We start from the raw sequence: 23,361 nt of genomic DNA, 5'->3' as shown, positions 1-23,361 counted from the left end.
TCTAAATCTCTAATAATTAAAGAAAAGCAAATCAAAACAACTCTGAGGTACCACCTCACACCTAGCAGAATGGCTAAAATGATAGCAGGGGAGAGTAATGAATGGTGGAGGGGATGTGGCAAAATTGGGATGTTAATGCACTGCTGGTGGAGTTGTGAACTGATCCAACCATTCTGGATGGCAATTTGGAACTATGCCCAAAAACTGATAAAAGAATGCCTGCCCTTTGATCCAGCCATACCATTGCTGGGATTGTACCCAAAGAGATCATAGATAAACAGACTTGTACAAAAATATTTATAGCTGCATTCTTTGTGGTGGCAAAAAACTGGAAAGCAAGGGTATGCCCTTCAATTGGGGAATGGCTGAACAAATTGTGGTATATGCTGGTGATGGAATACTATTGTGCTCAAAGGAATAATAAACTGGAGGAATTCCATGTGAACTGGAAAGACCTCCAGGAACTGATGCAGAGTGAAAGGAGCAGAGCCAGAAGAACATTGTACACAGAGACTGATATTCTGTGGTAAAATCTAATGTAATGGACTTCTGTACTAGCAGCAATGCAATGACCCAAGACAATTCTGAGGGATTTATGGAAAGGAATGCTACCCACATTCAGAGGAAGAACTACAGGAGTAGAAACAAAGAAGAAAAACAACTGCTTGGACACTTGGGCTGATGAGGACATGATTGGGGATGTAGACCTGAAAAGACCACACCCATGTAACTATCAATAATATGTAAATAAGTCTTGACTGACCACATATAATAAAACCAGTGGAAATGCAGAAAAAAAAAACTGTCAAAATTATGATTAATGACCATTCATGATTCTAGAGAACCAATGATGAACACTAACACTGAATAAAGGTGGTGAATTTAGGGTGCAGAACGAGATGTTATTTAATGAAATCCTTAGGATTTCTGGATTTGAGATTCAGTTTTGAAAATATGAGATATAAACATTCACTCACCCAACCACTGTGATATTATTATAGTCTGAAAATTTTACATTCAATATAGTATATTGTGCCTTAGTAAATTAAAAAATAATATCCTGAAAAGTAGGAGCTATTGTACCCTTCTGGTTTTTCTTCATTCAATGTGCCTACATATATATCTAGCTAGCTGCCAACTCCAACAACTTCTGGGTATTAAAAATCTCCCTTTATGAGACATTTTCCCTTGTTATATACTTCTTATCAAAGGAAGGCTTGTTACCTATCATTTTTGCTACTCAGAATCAAATCAGCTTTCTAAAGTGTGTATTTATTCTTTGGTTTTTTTTTTTCCTATAGGAGTAATAACTATGCCTTTATCACCCACTTTTTTCCTTTGGCTTAGACTACATCAACACCTTCAAGAAGGCAGAAAGAACTAGTAAAGACAAAGCTTAAAGTAACTTCATGCTAACAAAGAGAATGACTTTTTACTATTGTAGCAACTCTACAAAATATTATTAGGTTTTTTTTATCATCTTTTAGGTTTCTCCTTTATTAATATTATTTGCAGATTTTCCCATTCATTGTTTTATATAACTATTCCTATAAATGGCAAATGTCCAGTAAAATCCATATTAGATGTGAATAGTTGTTATATTTGCTTTCTGATCCAAATGATTCTCCAACTAGTGACGGTTAAGGCAATTATGAAGACGATCACACGATTTAGAACTTGAAATTACCATAGAATTGATTCAGTCCAACCTACTAATTTTACATACAAGGAAACTGAGGTTCAGGGAGGATAAAAACCTTTGAACCAGGTCATATGGCCAGAAAATGAGAAAATCCAAGTTTTAACTCCAAACTTGCTGCTTTATCAATAATAATAACAGCTTACATTCACATAGTGCTTTAAGCTTTACCAAGTTTTACACTGAACCAGCTTATATTTATTCACCTTTGAAAAAACCTGTGCTCTAATTTTCTTTACAGATTAACCAGCTTTAGGAAAATGAGATAAATTAGATCAAATTTTGCTTAAAGACTTTTTTTTATCTTTTATTTATTGGAATCAGCCAAAAAAACCCAAACAAACTAAAAGTCCAATGAAAGCAGGACATCTAAGTCACCTTTAAGACATCCCTAACAATGGGCCAAACATCCCCAATTCTTTCAACTAAACCCCACAAAACAAAGTTTTGAGTCCTCTCAGCATCCTCATCAAACCACTCTGCAGGAAAAGGATTTTCTGAACTATCCCTGTGGTCATGCTCAATTGGAGTAATATTTCTGCATGGGAAATTATTTTTCAGGAGCAACTATCATGTAAAAGTAAAATCCAATGTATTTGGGTAGAAGGTAGAAGTATCTACTCTCTCCAAACAAATTAACAAAACATTACTATTTCAATGTAGAATTATCTGAAAAAATGCACTCTTATTTCAAGTTCACTTTTGATTTTCATCAATAATGAGAAAATCTCAAAGAGATACTTACGACAAATCCTTGAAGTCTGGAAAAACATACATGTGCCTGAAGCTGTCAATGGCTATAACAGGACAATCTGCTGGTGTTTTCTGTATATGCAGAAGTGGGTGTCTAAATTTATCACAATCAGCATGTAAAAAGTTTATTGTACCTTAAAAAAAATAGCGTTTGGAAAAGATTAGATTACTTAATATTATCTTGCTAAAGTGTTAATAGTAACATGCAAGTTCATATATAAGCTATCTGTCTAAAATAGGAGCTCTAGAAAGAAAATAAACTGAGATGAAACATGAAAAACAATTATATAAAATTATCCCAAAACACATCTACATACACAGTGAAAAATGGGTTCTAAGTGGGGGAGAAATATGTGGGGACTATCAAGTTGATCGGAAGCTGCCCTAGAGTCTTATAATAGAAATGCAAAAGGGCAATCTCCATAATTTCAAAAGCACATTTGAGAGGTTGAAAGAAAAGTTGAATTACTAGCAGAACCTCTCATCGAGGGAAGCAAATAAAACATGATATAATAAGCTATATTTGGTCATATTTGAGAGAAAGTGTACGGTGCAGTGGATAGAACATAGGCCTCTGGGTTAGTAAGAACTGAATTTGAATCCTGCCTCACTTATTAGCTTGTAATCCTGGACAAGTCAGTCCATCTCTGACTACTTCAGTTTCTATCATTGGTAAAACAGTCATAATGACCACACCTATCTGCTAGGAGTTGTGAGGATAAAATGAAATGATATAAGTAAAGTACTTTGCAAACCTTCAAACATTCAATGTGTTAACCATTATTATATATTTGGGCCAATACTATATTTGAAGAAAAAGTAAAACTGGAATATAGAAATCAACATAATATTGGATTATTTAAAGTAATCCAAGAATTATAAAAACTAAAAAGTTGTGAGTTTCCCCTTGTATACCACTTGAAGTAAAAAATATTAGATTTTTAAGAATGAAATTTATATTTTATCAAAATTATTATAATCATAATTATTATAATAGATTATAATTGGAAGGTTACAATTCATGTACAATTTTCTGTCTGATAATCTACTCTGTAGATTACTTAACTGTCTTAAGGATAGAGTTCCAGTGTCATAGAGCAGACAATGTCATAGACCATGACTGCCTTTCACTAGCCTACCATTATCAGCCAATCAGAAATTTCCTCTATTCTTTTCCAGCTGATAGTCAATTCATAATTAGGTAATTAGTGTGTATCTGTATATGTATGCCCACATATATAGATAAAACTAGTATATAGTCTCTCTCTCTCTCTCTCTTTATATATATATATATATAGTGTGTATATATTTCACTGTACCATGCTCTTAGTTTTCTTCCTTTGCTTCTATATTTTTATAACTACAGACTTCCTGATACTCTGAAAGATCCATGATAACTTGACAACCTCTTTTTGTGCAAAAATATATTCTATTTGCTGATCAGACAGTTCTTAGCAATATAATGGGGAGCTTTGGTAAAAAATCATGAAATCAAAAGGGGTCATTTAAAAGTGAAATTTATCACTTTTCCTACTGAGTCTCCTGCTTCTTTCAGCTATTTGATGTATGACACCAACGACTGAACACAAAATCAAAGTACAAATCCATATCTACTATATAAATACAAAGTGATTAGCCTGGCATTCAGAACCCAACATAATCTGTCTCTAAATTATATTACCAGTTTTCTTTCAGTTAAGAGAGAATAATACTTCTCCTTTTGTATCATCCAAACTAGATTTTACAACATTCTGAATCTCCTCTAGCCTTTTCCTGCCTTTATTCTTTGGTGAAGGATGTCTCCAATGGCTGGAACAGGACCCCACTCCCAACACCTAATACTCTTCCAGGTCAGGTCTCACCCTCTTCATAATTTCCCTGCCTCAACTGATTTCTTTTTTCTTTGATTTTCTCAAGCCATTTCCATTTCAGTCCTCCTGTTGATATCATTTTCTAACCTATAAACAGTTATTTGTGTATGTCTTCTCCCCATATTAGCATACAACCTCCTAAAGGGTGAAGGCTATATTGTTTTTCTTCTTTGTATGTCCAGTACCTAAAACGAAAGGTAATCTATTTCATATAACAGATCTTTAAATAAAAAAAGTTTGTTGAACTGAATTGAATTTTCAAGAGAATCATTGCTTTTTATTCCCTCTGTTAATGTTCCCCTTTATATTCATGCTAAATTCTGACTTGGTTATCTAAAGTTCATTAGATTTTTACACAAAAGTTCCACCACACCAAATGTTTTTAAGTGTATTTGAAAAGAAGAGCAAAAATAAAAGAGAAACTTTAGTTAATCTACCTTTTTCACTTATTAACTGCCGGGCTACTTCATTTTGGAATACATCTAAACTCATTGTATCCTCTTTCATGTGGAAAAGTATGAGAAAAGGCAGTCCTTCTTCTGTCAATTCCTGTATAGAGAATGTATGAAATGAGAATTTAACATTATGCTTTTTTGTTTAGTAGTTGTATTCTAAAATATAGCAGAATATAGCTATTTAAAATTCAAAAGAAACCCAATGAAAGTAGCATGCAACAATGTTTTTTTAAATCCCATGGGAAAATAGTTTAAATATATTGATCATACTACCATTGAAGTAAAAATGATCTAGGTATAAGAAAAACAAATCTATTTCTTCTCTACCTTCTAAGAGTGACAGACTAAGTCAGAATTATGGACCATCTAGCCTAATATTCTTTGCAGGTTAGCACCAAGAGATATTCTGTAAGATATTGTTGTCTTAGATATTTGAAACAAAAGATTAGAGATATAACTCCAAATTCTTGACTTTTTTCATGATCAATCTGTAAATTATTTTTTAATCTATTTTCACCCAAGTTACTTCTTCCTGTAGTCTTTTAATTTAAGATTTGTTGAACATTAATCAGGATGCCAAGAGCATTAGATTAGAAGGCTTAAATTTTGCCATAGACTACTTGAGTAATTTTGGATACATCATTCAACTTTTCTGGGCTGTTTCACTATTTCAAAGTGAAAAGAATTAGACTCAAAGATATGTAATGTCCTTTTCAAGTGAGAAATTTATGATTCTGTGTTTATCCTATCCATAACCTTCATACTTCTACGGATTTCAATCATATCTCTTGCCAGCTCTCATCTTTTATTGATTTTTAAAATGACTTAGTAATCTTAAAAGACCAGTCAGCATTAGAAGGTTTTATTTTGTGTTTTGGTGTCTGGAAATAGTTATAGATTCCATTTAAAAGAAGGCTTGTACATTATTGGAAAAAAATTGCTTATTTCAGACAGCTTCAAGATTTGAACAATTATTTTATCAATCAAGAACTCCTCCTCTATTCAATCAATCAGCAAGTGTTCTTTGGGCACCTCTATGAACCCTTCGGTATAGAGATTATAAAGTAGCATAAATTATGGTCCTTGTCCTTAAAGGAGTTTATAATCTAAATGGGGATGTAATACTAATTGATAAAACAATTAAAATAAAACTAAGTGACAACCTATGTTGTACTAAATACAAATGCATTAAAGTTCAGGGGGGGAAAAGAGATTAATATGGACTACAGCAGTGTTGGCAAACCTTTTAGAGACAATGTGCCCAAACTGCACCCTCAAGCCATCTGTGAGCCCCCTGCATTACCCTAGTCAGGGTAGGAAGGAAGTGCTGGCATCGTGTGAAAAATGTCCTCAGGCACTGTGGGGAGGAAAAAACGGAGTAGGCCCTTCTGGCATGCCAGAGCATGTGTACCATGGGTTCATCAATACGGGACTAATCAGTCAAGGTCTCATTGTAGAGCCTAAGTTGAGCTGGACTTGAAAGATGAGTGTGATGTAGTCAAGGAAGGAGAATTAGTGAGGAAGTATGTTTTCGAAGTGGAGCAAATAGAGGCACAGGTATAAATGGCAGTGAAGAAATAGTCCTAACTGCGCAACAGGGCTCTTTCCATAATTCTTGGGAATGATCTAAAACAACAAATAGTTAAGTGACTTATTCAGGGTCATAGGGCCAATAACATACAGACACATACAAACTAACACACACTAACACACTTTCTGTCTCTCTGTCTCTCTCCCCCTTCCCTTCCCTCCCTCCATCCCTCCCTTTTTGTTAGGGAGAAGACATCAACTGGCAATACTTATTTATTGATCCTGGGTGAGGGCCCCTTTACCTTAGAGTTGTTATTAAGACAGAAAATAAAGGTTTAAAAAAAGAGAAGAAACTAGAGCCAAAGACTGATAAGGAAGCAGGGAAAGAAGACTTAACAACTATGAATAATAAGTTCAAAGCTCTTGATGTGGACAAATTAAACTGCAGGATGCTCAAATAACTTAAAGATATGATATGGGAACCACTTGAGATAATTTGTGAAGTACAGTTAAGAACGAGAAAAGTAAACTATAAGACTGATGGGCAAATTTTCATAAACTCTTTTTAAAGGGGAAAGAAAGTAGATTATGCCAGCTATAGGCAAGCAAGTTTAGAAAAACTCAGGCTAAATTCAAGAAATCTTGAACAGATGGCTTGTGAGTGCACAGGAAAATAAGTGAAAATCACAAGGAGTCTATAATTCACTAAAAATAAGTCATGCCAGACCAAGCTCATTTCTGATTTTGATATTCTTACTGGATTGGTTATAGTCTGAGTTAAATTGAATGCTGCAGATGCCCCTATCTGTATTTCAGCAAGGCTAGGCTGTCTATTTTGAAAAATATCTCTTATGACACCCTTGTGGACAAGTCTGAAAATGTGGGCACTGTACATTCAAGTGGATTCATATTTGGTTTAATGACAGAGTCCAATTATTTAAGAAATTGTTATCTACCTTGTAGAAGGTCTCTAGTGCCATAAGGCTTTGGTGCTCATTTCTGTTCTGCTCATGATTTTAATTGATAATTTAGATATGTCTTTCAAATTTGAGAATGATATAAAGCTAGGAATACCTAATATGCTAGACCAGTGGTGGGCAAACTTTTTAAAAAGGGAGCCAAAGGAAAGGAAATGCTCATTTGTCAGTCTGTTTCTAAATTTCATTGTATTGGATCCTACTCATTGTATTTGTCAGATTAGGAATAATGTTGCAGCAGCCAGACAGAACATTTCAGAGGGCCACATCTGGCCTGCAGGCTGTAGTTTGCCCATCACTGTGCTAGATGATAATCAGAATCCAAAAGGCCCTTGATAATAATTCCCAAATTTAGGTTTAAAAAGTTAACTTCAAGCACAAGATGGTAGAAACAAGATTAACAGTTCATATGAAACACTAGGGTCCTAATTGACTGAAAGCAGAACCCAACTTAACTACATAAAGTGGCTGCAATCCCTGTCCTTCACTTGTCAGACCACAACTGAAATGTGATTTTCAGTTCTGGTGACACATTTTAAGAGGGACATTGACAAGCTGGAATGTGTCCAGGGAAATAATGCAGTATAGTAAAGGGATCTGTTAAGTGAAACAAATATGGGGGTAGAAAGAGGTTAGTGACCTAGGAGTGACCAGGTTCATCCCTAGAAAGTTCAGGAGATGCTAGAGTGTAAGTGCATACCCGAGGGCATCTCTAGACTAAGGAATGATGTTTCTTCTACCAGTCTGCTGGGTTTCTGAGGATTGTGCAAAAGATTATGCAAGGGTACTAATCCCAACAAAAAACACTGGGTCAGATCTTTCAGGTTAGGATGGAGCATCTCAATCTTGATGGAGAGTTCTCACCAAGGGATGATGTTACTAGAATTTGGGGTTAAATAAGACATGTCTCAGGAAAACTTATAAAGTACTCTCTGGCCCTGGAGAACCAATGGGCACAATACCTTATGACTTTGGAAACAGTAAAAGACTTTGATAGTGCAGGAACATGGGTCAACTTAAGGTTGAAAGAACAAGGATAAACTTTTTGAAGCTCTGGATCAAGTATAAGTGGAATTCTTTCTGGAATGTAAATTGTTGAGAGGATAACAGGCTGGGATTCAGAGTCCCTACCTTGAAAGGATAGATGGATGTGGGGGCAAGAAGGCAAAGTAAAGCAGTATGTAATATTCTGAACATTTAAAGTCCATTATATCTGGTCACAAGCTATTGTCCCCAGGGCTATTTACCACTATTCCTTTACAAATATCCCCAGGGCTATTTACCACTACTCCTTTACAAATAAAAAATTGTTTAAAAAATACACTATTGAATAGACCAATATCTCACATCCTATACCAAGATAAGGTCAAAATGTGTATATGATTTAGACATGAAGTATAATATCATGAGTAAATTAGGGGAACATAGAATAGTTTATCTATCAGATCTATGGGGAAGGGAAGAATATATGATCAAACAAGATAGAGAACATTACATGACATAAAATGACTGATTTTGACTATATTAAATTTAAAATGTTTTATACAACCATGAACCAAGATGTAACCAAGATTAGAAGGGAAACAACAAAGTTAGGGGGGAAATATAACAAATTTCTCTGATAAAGGTCTCATTTCTCAAATATATAGAGAACCAAGTCAAATTTATAAGAATGCAAGTCATTCCCCAACTGACAAATGGTCAAAGGATGTAAATAAGCAGTTTTCAAATGAAGAAATCAAAGCTATCAATAATCACATGAAAAAACATTCTAAATCATTTTTGATTAGAGAAATACAAATTAAAACAACTCTGAGGTACCACCTTACACCTAGCAGATTGGCCAATATGACAGTCAAGCAACTATGTATTATTAGGGTAAAAAAAATTCCTTCGATTTCTTCATTTCAAAGGACCAGGGCAAAAAAATTCATCAGAAGTATAATTCCTATGGCTCTTTTATCATTTTGCTTTGGTTCAACATGCTAAGATACTGTTGTTTTTTACTACAAACTCCAAGAAACAAGTCTCTTATTAAAAGGGGAGTCACATAATAATATTCTACCTCTGTGTAACTCTTAGCAAAAACTGAACTGCTTCACACCTTAGTTTCCTGTTCTAAGCTAAGCTCCTGAATGGATCTTTTAAATTTTATTTCATTTCTTGTTTGTTTCTTGTCATAATTGGATGCATTTAAACTCATATTCATTTCCCCATTTATATTAGAAGTTTCAGTTTGGAGTGTATTTTGCATTTGTGCGAGTACTTGAGATGGTTTCAAATTTAATAAAGTATATTAGTATGTATCCTGTACAAAATAGGTACTGAGAAAAACACAAAGGTTAGTGGGTAATCCTTGCTTTCAAGGAACTTAAAGGTATATTTGTGGGGTAAGACACCCAAATAATGAAGACATTATATAGATGACTAGTATACTGAGGCAATCAGGTGGTATGGTGGATAGAGGGCACCACTGGAATCAGGAATAATGGAGGTCAAACCTTGAATGACTTGGACAAATCATTTTACTTCTCTCAGCCTCAGTTCTTCATATTCTTCATATAAATTGGGGATAATAACAGCACCTATTTTAGAGTTATACTATGAGGATCAAACAAAATAGTGTACATAAAGGACTCTATAAACTTTAAAGCGATCTATAAATCCCACTGGTAATTATTACTCAAGTAATGCAATAAGAAAAGCTGGAAATTAATATTCCCAATAAAAGGGAGATAACAAGAAAAATTACAGAGTGTGAAAGCAATGCAATAAATCCTATAAGGAATGATGATATGAAGAATTGAGAAAAATGAAAGGCTTGTTATGTGATGAAGGATAAAGAAAACAGAGTGAAAACAATATAAAACAACCACAAAAAAAGCCATTCTCAAATGCATCCTGTGTACCTTCCTTACACTGAGAACATATCCTCCACCATCTCTGCTTATCCAAATCCTGCCCATCATTGAGTGGTAGTTCAAATGTCAAGCAACAGGTAGTTTATGAAGTGTCCGGTATGTTTGGCAATGTCAAAAACAAACCAGTTTAGGGGCAGCTGGGTAGCTCAGTGGAGTGAGAGTCAGGCCTAGAGACAGGAGGTCCTAGGTTCAAACCCGGCCTCAGCCACTTCCCAGCTGTGTGACCCTGGGCAAGTCACTTGACCCCCATTGCCCACCCTTACCAATCTTCCACCTATGAGACAATACACCGAAGTACAAGGGTTTAAAAAAAAAAAAACAGTTTGTCTTCAAGGAGTTTGTTTTAGGAAGAAGAGACAACATATACATATTGAGCTAGAAGAAGGGAGGAAGGTATAGATAGGAGGAAAGGTAGGATAGAAGGAAGGGAACGGAAGGGAAAGCCAGAGGAAGGGAAGGAAGGTAGCTCAGCTGGCAGCCCCCCGCCCTAGTGGGAAATTGACCTGAGCCCTTTGGAGCTCAAAAAGGTTTTATTAGATTTGATAAGGGAAAAGTTAGGTAGGGAAAAAGGGTCTCCTCCAGTAGGCACTCCTCTCGTCAGGGTCCAGAGCCTCCGGGGTTGAGAGCCAGGGTTGAGACCAGCCTCTGGGCTCTCTCTCCAGGGTAGAGAGCCCCAAGACAGTGGAGAATGAAAAAGATCCCAAACTCTCTCTTTTATACTTTCTCTGACACCTCCCACAAAGGAAGTGGGAGGTGTCGGGGAAGCTATAGTCTCCCAGGGCTTGGAATAATTTTAAAAGACACAATATGTAGATATAAAGAAAATAATTGGGGGAGTGAAGGGATAACAGTAAATATGGAATCATGCAGAAGATGACACACGAGCACTTGAACTGAGGGAGCCTTGAAAGAAGTTAAGAATGATTCGAAGGGGCCAAGGTTAAAAAAGGTGTACATTCTAGGTATTAGAGGCCTACAGAGGAAAAATGGAGGGCCATATTGAAAAATCAGAAGAACAATTTGGTTGGAACATAGAGTGAGTAAAATGGAGTACTGTATAATAATTCTCTAAAGCTGGGTGTGGCCAGATGATAATGGATTTTGAATGGCAGATAGAGTTTAACTTTTGTCTGATAGGTTAATAGATTTTATTGAGTAAAAAAGGAGAGTGTCCTAGTCAGATCTATACTTGGAAAAATCACTGTCAGTAGTTCTGGGGCAAGGCAACAGAGACTAACCAGGATATTATGATGATAGTCTGGGCCAAAGATTCTAGTGCTTTCATCCTCAAAATGATCATGTCTGGTCTATTTTGAGGTGATATTGCTCACAATCTTTCATCATTTTCTCTTGCATGAGATTGTGTAAATGAGTTTATATTCCAGACTGGTGTTACTTTGGGCCACCACGTCTCTCTTCTCGGCAAGGTGACCAAGTGTTTATTGGTTAAGGCATTTTTCCAGTTCTTTAGCTTGCTTGAAATGATAACTGCTTTATATCAATTAAACTTCCACAGGAAAGATAGTGAATTACCTATCAGGTGCCAGGGACTATGCTTAGTAATAGGGGTACAAAGAAAAGAAATAGCCCCATGGCAACATCCTTCTGGGTTATGCACTTTTATCTACTTCCCATTTTTCCATTAAGCAGTTGGCTTAAAGAGGCCAACTCAATCGAAGTCATACTTTTGACATATGAAAATTTTTATGTAAAAAGAAAATGCCTTGAAGTTCTAGGGCAATTCTTCAGGTTACTAAAGCTCAGGACTATAAAGAATAACCAAACTCTAGCACAACAGTGGAGGGACACAAGGCACATTTGGGATTAATTTGAATGCTTTTTCATGTAGACCTTATATTGTGGTTGTTTTTACTCTGCTTTCTTTTCCCTGACATTTGGGTTACTAGGAAAGGTCTGATTGGTGAAAATTTTTTAGTATAGAAAAAATTTAGCAAACAAAAAAGATAAAAGAAAAGCTTTGTAACCTTCTGCATGAACAAAATTAATGCAGTTAGAATAAGAAATGAAGCTGCTGATTAAGAAAAATTGGACAAGGTGAAGAGAAAATCACCCAAAAGACAAGGAGTGAAAAAACATGAATAGACTTCTCAAAAGAAGTAGAAATTATTATTTATATATATGAAAATATAGAAATGCTATGAAATAATGCTCCAAATCACTAAGAGAAACACAAATTAAACAACTCCAAAGTTTTATCTCACACCCAACAAATTGGCAAAGATGACAAAAGATGAAAATAACAAATGCTGGTAGGGTTGTAGGAAGATGAGTGCCCTCATGCATTGTTGGTGGAGCTATAAATAGTCCAACCACTCTGGGAAACAACTTGGAATTATACTTCAACTGTAGTCTAAAACTTACAAAACTACAAATGCACCTTGATCCAGTGACCAAGTTCTAGATATAGGGGGATGGGGGATGGGGGGGGAAAGGTTGAGGTCAAAGAAAGCTAGAAAAGTCTAACAGATATGGATGTATATAGAGAATATTCTTTATAATAGTAAAGAGCTGAAAGTAAAGTGAGTAACCAATGACTGGAGGAAGAACTGAATAAATTGTGGAGGGTGAATGTAACAAAGTGTTATTCCCTTAATATAAAAAAGGGATTATGAAAAATTTAGAAAAAACTGGTCATATTTACTGATGCAGAAAGAAGGAAGTAGAACCAGGAGGTCATACATAATGTCATCAATAACAAAATGGAAAACAACATTTAAAGGCTTCTGATCGATAGTCACAAATCTTGACTTCAGAAGAATAATGAAGAACATCTTCCCTGTTAGCAGAGAGATAGTAGCATATATATGCAGAATAATGCATACATTTTCAGACGCAGTTAAAATTACTGAAAAATGACTAAATACATTAATAAGTCTTTTCTTTAACTTTCTTTTGAAGACTCTTACTAATGAAAATTACAGACCAATTTTATTAATGAATATGGATGCAAAAAATCTTAAATAAAAGGCTAGCTAGGAGACTACAATAGACCACAAAGATTATATAATGTGACCAAACAAAATTTATATCAAGAATGATTAGAGAAATGCAAACCAAAACAACTGAGATATCATCTCACACCCATCAGATTGGTTGAAGTAACAAAGGGGCAAGGTGACAAATGTTGGAAGGGATGTGGAAAAAAGGAGGATACTAATACACCATCAGAGGAGTTGTGAACTGATCCAACCAATTTGGAAAGCAATTTGGAATTTCATCCATAGAGTTACAAAGCTGTGTATATCCTTAGAACCAGCAATAGTTATAATGCTGGGTCTGTTTCCCAGGGAGATCAAGGAAGGGGGAAGGGAACCTATATGTTCCAAAATATTTATAGCAGCTCTCTTTGTGGCAGCAAGGAGCTGAAGATTGAGGGGATGGCCATCAATTGGGGACTGGCTAAACAATTGTGGTATATATGGAATACTACTGTTATATAGGAAATGATGCACAGGTTAATTTTAAAAAGACTTGGAAGGAACTATGGGGTGGTGAACAACTAAATGAGTAGAACCAAGACAATATACATGGCCACATTTAATAGTTGAAGAATAACTTGTAAATGTCACCTCCAGAAAATGAACTGAGAAGTGGAAACATGAAAGTTATTTAATATATATATATATATATATATATATACATATATATATATATATATATGGCGATGAGGATGAGGGAGAGCACTAAGATACTTGTAAATAAATTCTATCAATAATAATAATAATAATTAAGACTCTATGACCCTTGAAAATTATAGGATTCTAAGGGGACACATGTATAATCTCTTCATATCAAAATGTTCATAGTGTAGCTTGTTTAAACTCTCATGATAGTTCATTCACATTTACCTTTTTCTGTTTCTCTTAACTCCTGTTTTTGCTCCTCCAAATTTTTACTCAGCTCTAGTCTTTTCATCAGGAATGCTTGGAAGTCCTCCATTTCATTAAAGATTCATTTTTTCCCTGTAGAATTATATTCAGTTTTAATAGGTAAATTATTCTTGTCTGTAAGCCTATATCCAATGCCTTCTGGAATATGATATTCCAAGCACTCTGCTCCTTTATAGTGGAGACTGCTACATTTTGTGTAATTCTAACTGTGGCTCCTTAGGATTGAATTCTTTCTTTCTGGCTGCTTGTAGTATTTTGTCTTTGTCCAAGAAGCTTTGAATTTTGATTATGTATGTTCCTGGAACATTTCATCTTGGGGGTTCTTTCAGGAGGTAAGCAGGAGATTCTTGCTATTTGAGATTTGATTCTATGAGATATGGGAAGTTTTCTCTTTTTGATTTTTTTGAAACATGATGTCTAGATTTCTTTCTTTCTTTTCTTTCTTTCTTTTTTTAGTCATGGCTTTCAGGTAATCCAATGATTCTTAAAACTATTCCCTCTTGATTTGCTTTCCAGGTCAGTTGTTTTTACTATGAACGACCTTAAACTTTCTCTCCCCCCGCCCCCCCAGTCTTTTGACTTTTTTTACTATCTTATGGAGTCATGAGCTTCTTTTTGTTCCATTCCAGTTTTCAGCAAGTTGTTGCTTAGGTGAAATTTTGTAATTTCTGTAAAATTTGCAATAATTATGACAATTATTAATTTTCTTTCCAATTTTTTTCTTCCACGGTTCTTATTTTTCCAATTTCCAATTATTTTCCTCTAGTGCTCTCATTTAATTTATAAAAATATTTTAAATCTTAAAAAAAAAACAACAAAACTTTGGCTTCATCTTTTTCAGGAATTCTAGTTGAATTTGTGCCCCTTTGAGGCTTTGCTTGTAGATGTTGGAGACATTCTCTTCTTCGGGATTTGTATTTTATAAGCAATTCTGTCATCATAATAGCTCTTTTTGGTAGGGTTTGGGCTTTTTTGGCCCATTCTTCCAGCCTATGTCCTGACTTCAGACTTTATGTTAAAGTCATGCTCTGCATACTCCTATAAGAAATACCTGGGCTGGTTCTACTGCTGTTTTCTTTTTTGTTGTATTTGTTATTCTCATGAATAGCTTAAAACAAAAATCTACAAATTTGCAATCCCCCTCCCCCCCCGCAATAATCCAATCCAAAGCAAATTCTCATCCCTCCTCCCAGTCTGAGTTCTGAAAGTTCCTGCTCTGTGTTTGGGACTGAGCAAGAGGCCTATGGGCCTGCCTCCTCTCAATTTCAGCCACTATTAGGCATCTGGAAAGGCTTGTCTGTTGAATGTGACAATACTGCAGACTTCTCTTTTGTCTGATATTCCTGCTCTCATTATTTCTCTGGGTTTCAAATGGGGCTAGAAGGAATTAAGATCCTTTTTTACTTCTAGGGAGCCATTCAGCTGCTTCTTGTTTGAACTAGCTCCTTGTTCAGGACACAGCCCAAGACCTAGATGCAATGCTGATTCTAGCCTACCATTCCTAGGAGTCTTCAATCTATGACTGATAACTGAGCAGTAAGTAATAAAGCTGATAGTTGGCACCTATTCTTCTAACCCAGTGATGGGCAAACTATTCCCTGTGAGCCAGTTCCAGGCTGTAGTTTGCCCATCACTGCCTTAAGCAATTCCCTGATCACTACATCTGAATATAGGGGCGTAGTGATCTGGATCTGGCCCGCAGGGAATAGTTTGCCCATCACTGTTCTAACCTATAAATTTAGGCTCCTAAAGCCTCATCTTGTCTGGAACATGGTCTTTCTCTGCTCTAGAATTCTCATGCCCATGGTACGCTCTTGGCCAGACACTATGCCCTAATGGCCACACAATTTTCTCTGTCTCCTTATTACAACTAGGTAGAAAAAAATGGCTCACAGCAACTTTTTTTTATTATTTTCTAGATATGTTTGGAAGAATTGGTGGAAGAGGGAGAAGGGCAGCTTGTTGAACCTCTTCCTGCTACTCTAATATCTTGGCCCACACATCCTTCTGGTGATTTTTAAGTTCACTGTTATATTTCAACTAATTAATTGACAAATATTTAACAAGTACCAACAGTTATATCCTGCAACCTGACAAGTGCAGGATATAAACACAAACAATGATACAATCCCTACTCACAATGTATGTGCATTCTTATAGGAGAAAGATGCACACACACACACATACATACACACAAATAATGTATATACAAATATATAACAGAATACGGGAAGAATAAATTGTGAATTTACCTCCAAAGAGTGAAATGAAAAGTGAAAACATTAAAGACTTAATTCTTATGAACATGTTGATCTCCAGGATGATACCTTTTGTGATGTGATTGTAAAGTAGGGAGGGGCTAAGACATTTGCGGGTAGGATTTATTATGTAGACATGAAGAAAAATAAGTGAAATATATAAGAGATATGTGATTTTACTTACGTATAATCCTCTTTTTCTTGGTATATGGACATTCTTGCTTTATTTGGTTTTGTAGAATTTGGAGGGAAAAAAACCAAATATATACAGGGGCAAGTAGGTGGCTCAATGCATTAAAAAGTCAGGTCTAGAGATGAGAGGTCCTAGATTCAAATATGGCCTCAGATTCTTTAACAGTAAGCATGGGAGATAGGGATAAAATATGAGAATATCATCATTGGGACAGAGAAAGAGTATGAGTAGATCATAGAATGAATAATGTCTTATTAAAAAAATCTTGCTTCTGTCTTAGAATTGAAAATATTTTTAAAATGTAATTGGAAAACACTTAAAAATATATTTTTTAAATGTGTATCAATTGAAAGTAGCTATACTTAGTGATTACACATAAAATAACTAATTTTCAGCAAAACATTTTTTAGTTCCCAGTTCTAACCTCTCATTAGGATTTGATGTCTATTTATTTTCATATTCATTCAGAATCATCTTGTCAAATGATTATAGTATATACTACATCCTTCTGATCATGATTATTGCTTTGCATTATTTCCAGATTTTTTTTCATAATCTTGATACTTTGTCCATCATAATTTCTTTATGTTATTTCACTATACAACTATGCCACACAATTTTTCCATTCCTCTAACTGCATGTTTAGGTCATTTGTTTGTTTTTAATTTATTATATTAACATGAACATGAACATCTTTGAACAAATTTTTTTTTGGTTACAATGGGTATGGTTACTAAATAAGGAATTACTGAGTTAAACAATTTTAGTTTTCTAATTTTTACTGTGTACTGCCAGATTGTTGTCCAGAAAAATTCTGTAAGTTTGCAATTTCCACATCAATAATTCAGTATACCTGTTTTGCCACAACCCTTCCTGCACAGTTTTATTACTTTTAATTATTTTTGCCAGTTTGATGGATGTGAGGTGATATATTAAAGTTGTTTTAATTCATATCTTTTTAGTAGAGTGAGCAATTTTTCCCCAAGTGGTTATTAACGATTTGTTTCTTGTTCATATCTTTTGACCATTTATCCATTTTTAACAAGACTTGCTGTTATGTTTTTCAATACCTCCTTATATTAAAGATTTTAGCATTCATATTCACTGAAAGCATTTTTCCCAATCTGTTATTTTTCTTTTTAAAGTGACAATATTCTTAGTAAGGTTTTTAAAAATTTACTACAGTTTAACATAACTGTTGTGTCCCCAACAATTCCTTTCATTTCTTAAAGTGAAAAGAAAGTCATCGCCCCATAATTACTATGATAAGTATTTCATTACTTTCTTATATGTTTTTCTAAAGTTTGTTTTGTTTGAAACTCATTCTGCTAGAAGTTACAGGGATCTATGGTATAAAATACAGGCCCAAATTTCATTTCTGTCAAACTGACAATTAATCTTCCCAAATATGTTTAAGTAATGATTTCTTTTTCCTAACTTTTATTATCTAAAGATTTATCAAACTAATATTTTAATGTATTGTTGGATATCTGGCACATCTACTATATTTCATTAATTTATTTCTCATTTGTTTATCTAAGACCAGACAGGTTTGATAACAATTCTGTTTTAAAGTCTGGAAACAAAATGTGACCTCCCAATTGGCATTTCTTTTTAGTGTACTCTTTTCCCATATAAATTTCATTATAGTTTTGTCTGGTTCTATTAAGAACTCCTTTCTATCTTGATTGATATTATATTAAATAGTGAAAAGGATAGAGACTGAATTTGTGATTTCATTGGCATATGAATTTCTGGATATGGAAACTTCTTCTGAAAGTGAAGAACAATACCTTTTTCTGCAATCTTTCAGAGATTTCTTAAAGCCTTAAGAGGTTAGGTGACTTGCTCAACCAAGTATGTGTTATAGGTAAGATTTGAAGTCAGGTCTCCAAAGCCAGCTTTCTCTCTAATACAATAAGCCTCTTGTTGCATTAAAAAAAAAAAAATATATATATATATATGTACATATATATATGGAGTACTGTCATTTTTAGCATATTAACATGATCCAGTCATAATTAATGTCTTTCAAGTTGTTAACACCTAAATTTACTTCTATCTCACTCACTCCTAAACCCCTTGGAATGTGGTTCCATTTCTACTACTCTATTAAATCTGCTCTCTCATTGATCAAAGACCCAATCTCTAATTGAATATTTAAGTTATAAGAGATCTTAAAGATTATTTATTCCAACACTCTATTTTACAAATGAGAAACTGAAGTCTAGAGTAGAAAAGTGGCTTGTCTAAAGATCTTACAGGTCATAAAAGGCAGAAAAAGGATTCAAATCTAGACCTTCTAAAAATAGGCCCAGTGTTACTTTCAGCAGAATATAAGTTCCTAAAAGGCCAAGGGTGTTTTCATTTTTGTATCTATGATTTGGACATATTGTACACAGCAGGTCCTTAATAACTGCTTGGATTACACTATACCATATTAACCAACTGCCTTTTTCTCAGTTTCCATCTTTCCTTACCTCCTTGGATTTCTGGACAAACTGGATCATCCTCATGATCTCTTTTCTCCTTTGTTTCTATGACCCTAGATCCTTTGTTCTCTTTAACAGACCTTTTCTGCTTCCTTTCCTTGCTGTCTTCCTCCTATGCCCTCATTTTAAATGTTCTCCAAAAAACTTTCACTGGCCCTCTTCCTGTTTTCATTAGACTCTTAGCAGCCTACTCTAGCTGCTTCCATTTTTACCTCAGTTCAAACTTCCCTAGAGGCAAGGACACCACTATCCTCCCAGGCACTGAGACTCACGACCTAGTGGTTCTATTTAACCTCAACTCTTTATTCTCATTCAACCTGCATATCCAATTTGATGCCAAGGCCTGTTGTTTTTGCCTTCACAACACTCTCATATACAATACCTTCTTTCATCACATTACACTTATTGAAATAGCCTTTCTGTTGAGTTTCCTTTTCTCAAGCCTTTCCCACTCCAGACTATTTTCCATTAAGCTGCCAAAAGATCTTCCTGAAGTGTAGTTCTAACTATATTGTATCCTCTATTCAACAGGCTCCAGTGATTCCCTATAACCTCCAGAATCACATGTAAAATCCTCTGCTGGCTTTTAAAGCCCTTAACAACCTGGCCCCTTTATACCTTTCCAGCCTTTTTACAGTTAATTTTCCCTCTTTTACTTCAAGAGTCAATGGCCTTTTTGCTATTCTCCACACATGACAGTTCACTTCTCAAACCTATGCCTTTTAACTGGCTGTCCCAAATGCCTGTAATGTCCCCTTCCCCTCACTTCTGCCTTTTGGCTTCCTTTAAGACTTAATACAAAAATAGCCCCTTCAGCAAGAGATCTTTTCTAGTCCTCCCCTAAACTCTCAATTCTCGTGCCTTCCCTTGATATTACATCTCATTAACCTAAGTATCTTGTATATATTATTTGCCCATTAGATTATAAGCTTCTTGAGGGCAGAGACTGTTTTCTTTGCATCCCTAATTCTTTTTTTTTTGTTTTGTTTTGTTTTTTAAACCCTTAACTTCTGTGTATTGACTTATAGGTGGAAGATTGGTAAGGGTAGGCAGTGGGGGTCAAGTGACTTGCCCAGGGTCACACAGCTGGGAAGTGTCTGAGGCCGGATTTGAACCTAGGACCTCCTGTCTCTAGGTCTGACTCTCAATCCACTGAGCTACCCAGCTGCCCCCAGCATCCCTAATTCTTAGCACAATGCCCAAAGAAAGCACTTGTTGACTTGATTTGACATAGACATCTCCACTTGAATATCATAGCAACATATCAAACTCATCATCTCCCAAACCCTATATGCTGTGAAAAGGATCAAGCCAACTTATTAGGATTCAGTCCAGAGTCTTGGGATGCTTCAAGCCTGAATGATTCTTGGGGACCAGCAGAGGGCAATAAAGTTCTATCTGAACTAAAGCAACACTACCTTGTCTTGTTCTGAAGAAGTAATTACCTAAAGCTAGGAAAAGCTGATCATGAAAAAGGTCAGAAAGAAATCCATGTTTACATATTCTATCAGGAACTTTAGCTAATATTCAGAGGTGCAGGCACATTTGGATGATGGTGTCTACAATGAAGAGAGCATCATGGTCTTGAGATATAAGTTAGCACTGAAACTGAAAAATATGGCAGCCAATAGCTCTTAGTGGTTAGGGAACATAGAGAAAAGTCTTCAAGTGTCTTGGCTGAGTCTTGAGCCCAAACACCCATTTCACATGTACTGCAATAGGGTCTAAGGTCACAGTAACTTTGTGGCCATGAAAATTTCTCAGTGGATCTTGAAGAATCCTATTTGGCCTCAGTTCAGGTTTCTTTGGTTTCTTAGGATTAGAACTGGAAGTATCACAAGGTGTATTACACACAGACATACACACAGACACTCACACAGGACTCTACAATGTATACTGCTATTGGTGTATTGTATAATACAGTGTATTAATGGTTACTGGTGGTTGTAAACATTGGAAGGTCAGTAGCAGATGGTCTGCTGATGATTAACAATACTCTGGATTAAGAAATAGTGTATATGATATTACCCAGGCATATATGATATGAATATATGATTGAGAGAAGAAGGTCTATCTTATCTACTATTTGTACAACAAGATACTCAATTCCTTCCAGGTATAGCAACCAAACTTTTAAAATGATCCAATGACTATCCACTCTATTTCCTCACACCCTGTGGCGAGCACATTAGGATGATCAAAGTGTGGGCTCAACTTGAAAGAGAAGTTCCAAATGTCAAATTAAAGGTCTTTGCAATGAAATGGTTTTGCATATCATGGCAAATCAGAATGGGGGCTAAGGCAAAAAGACCCTTGAGTTCAGAGGAGGCTTTACTGACTTTTTTAATGAGCACTAAGAACAGTCTTCAGTTATTCATAGTTTCTCAGAGAAGCAATCAAAGTAGGAATATGAAGATTTCTGGTAATAGGAAACTAGAGGTTTTTCAGTTTTAGAAGAGATTATAGACAGTCTCACTTCTTGGTAGGATAGGAAGGGTAGTTTATGCAGATTCTGTACTACTTAATGATGTGTTCCTCGAACTCCATTTCTCTCCCTATAAAAAGTGTACTTTACCAGTTTTTCAAATAATTTGTTGTACCAGGGTCAAAATGGGCTAATTTGGACAAGTTATTGGTTGGGATTTCTAGTTAAGATTTTTGGATATCCTCCAGGTAGTGACTATAGTTCTGTTACAATTGTAATATAAAGTTCATGAGGTGTCCTAGAGCAAAATAATAAGGAAAATATAAAGAATTTGGGTATAACTTTACATTCTAACAGGCCATGATTGATTTTCAAAGATGATTTTTCCATTTGCTTTCTTCTTTTATCCACAAAGAATAGTAGCCTCCTCAAATGTCCAATTTCATGAACACTTAGACATGATGAAGCTTATATAGCAAGTCAGGACAAAGGGTATTGCTCTTGTAACAATATTTAATTCAAGGTTCTATAGTCTTAGCAATTAGAACTTTCTACTTTCACTTTTGATGTACAGGTGAGAATGCACAAAGTAAATGGTCAGAGCAAATTCATATATAATTTGATTTCTCAGATTTGTCGGAGGAACTATCAGGTCCTTCTAAGGATTACCTGGCTGGCACTGTTTTACCCAGCAGGATATTAGCAGCACATGTAGACTGGAAAATCAGGGGTAACAAATTAGCTTGCAGGGGACCCAAACATGTTCTGATATTTCCTGAAGGATAAAACTGGATTGAGGATGGAGGCTGACTACCATGCTTGAATGGCAATAGTAATAATAATAATAGATAGCATTTATCTAGGACTTTAAGGTTTGCAAAGCATTTTAAAAGTGTTACCTCAACTAATTCTCATAATACCCTTGTGTATTATGTAATAAGTATCCCAGTTTTACAGATAAGAATAGCAAGGCTTAAAGAGGGTAAATGATTTGACTAGAATCACACAGCTAGTAAGTGACCCCAAATCCAATACTCTATTCACTACTTCATCTAAGTGGTAGAGCCAATGGTGAGTGTAGAAGACTAAACAGGAGAAAAATAAAGACCCTTGGAATTCTATACATTTGCTGCATCATATATTGCTAATGAGAACTGGAACTAAATGCCACTAGAAACAATGAGGATCAGGACTCAATCCAGTCTGTCAAGGAATGTGTCTCATATCTGTCACCACAATTATGGGCACAATTTGGGACTGCACAAGCATTTGCCCTTCATTGACCAAAAGTGAATTAATGCAGTATCTAGAAAGCCTCAGAGTCACCCTAGAAAATGTTTTCCAAGTCAAACTATATTACAAACCATCACAAGACCTAAATTTCCCTGTACTGACAATAAAAAATTACATAGTATATAACATATATTAAATTCTGCAATAAGAGTAAAAAAAAAATTTCTTGACTCATGACTGAAATAAAATGCAAATCCATTTTAAGAAATTATAGCTAAAGGTAAATACATAAATGCTATACAAAAATATTAATATAAATTAAAGATAATTAGTATTATTATTGCTCTCTCATCTCACTAATTTTTCTATCCTTAGAGTTAGAAATATGACAACAAGGGGGCAGCTGGGTAGCTTAGTGGATTGAGAGCCAGGCCTAGAGATGGAAGGTCCTAGGTTCAAATCTGGCCTCAGACACTTCCCAGCTGTGTGACCCTGGGCAAGTCACTTGACCCCCATTGCCTACCCTTACCACTCTTCCACCTATAAGTTAATACACAGAAGTTAAGGGTTTAAAATTAAAAAAAAAATATGACAACAAAATGTAGAACAGGGTCAGACACCAACTGATTGCTTTGCTTTGATT

At 35.3% G+C, this 23,361-nt stretch overlaps 1 protein-coding gene across 1 annotated transcript in view; it reads right to left on the bottom strand.

Moving 5' to 3' along the window:
- Nucleotides 1–23,361, bottom strand: part of ERP44 (endoplasmic reticulum protein 44) — a 130,739-nt gene that overhangs the window by 36,932 nt on the left and 70,446 nt on the right. The window contains exons 9-10 of the mRNA XM_044658302.1: nucleotides 4,761–4,872; nucleotides 2,445–2,586 (exon numbers count right to left, since the gene is read on the bottom strand). Coding sequence (XP_044514237.1) covers nucleotides 2,445–2,586; nucleotides 4,761–4,872 — 254 coding nt within the window. The remainder of the gene's footprint in view (nucleotides 1–2,444; nucleotides 2,587–4,760; nucleotides 4,873–23,361) is intronic.

The sequence above is a fragment of the Gracilinanus agilis genome, chromosome 1, assembly GCF_016433145.1.
Source record: "Gracilinanus agilis isolate LMUSP501 chromosome 1, AgileGrace, whole genome shotgun sequence".
In the NCBI taxonomy this organism is placed as follows: domain Eukaryota; kingdom Metazoa; phylum Chordata; class Mammalia; order Didelphimorphia; family Didelphidae; genus Gracilinanus; species Gracilinanus agilis.
This window is presented reverse-complemented; position numbering and strand designations above follow the sequence as displayed.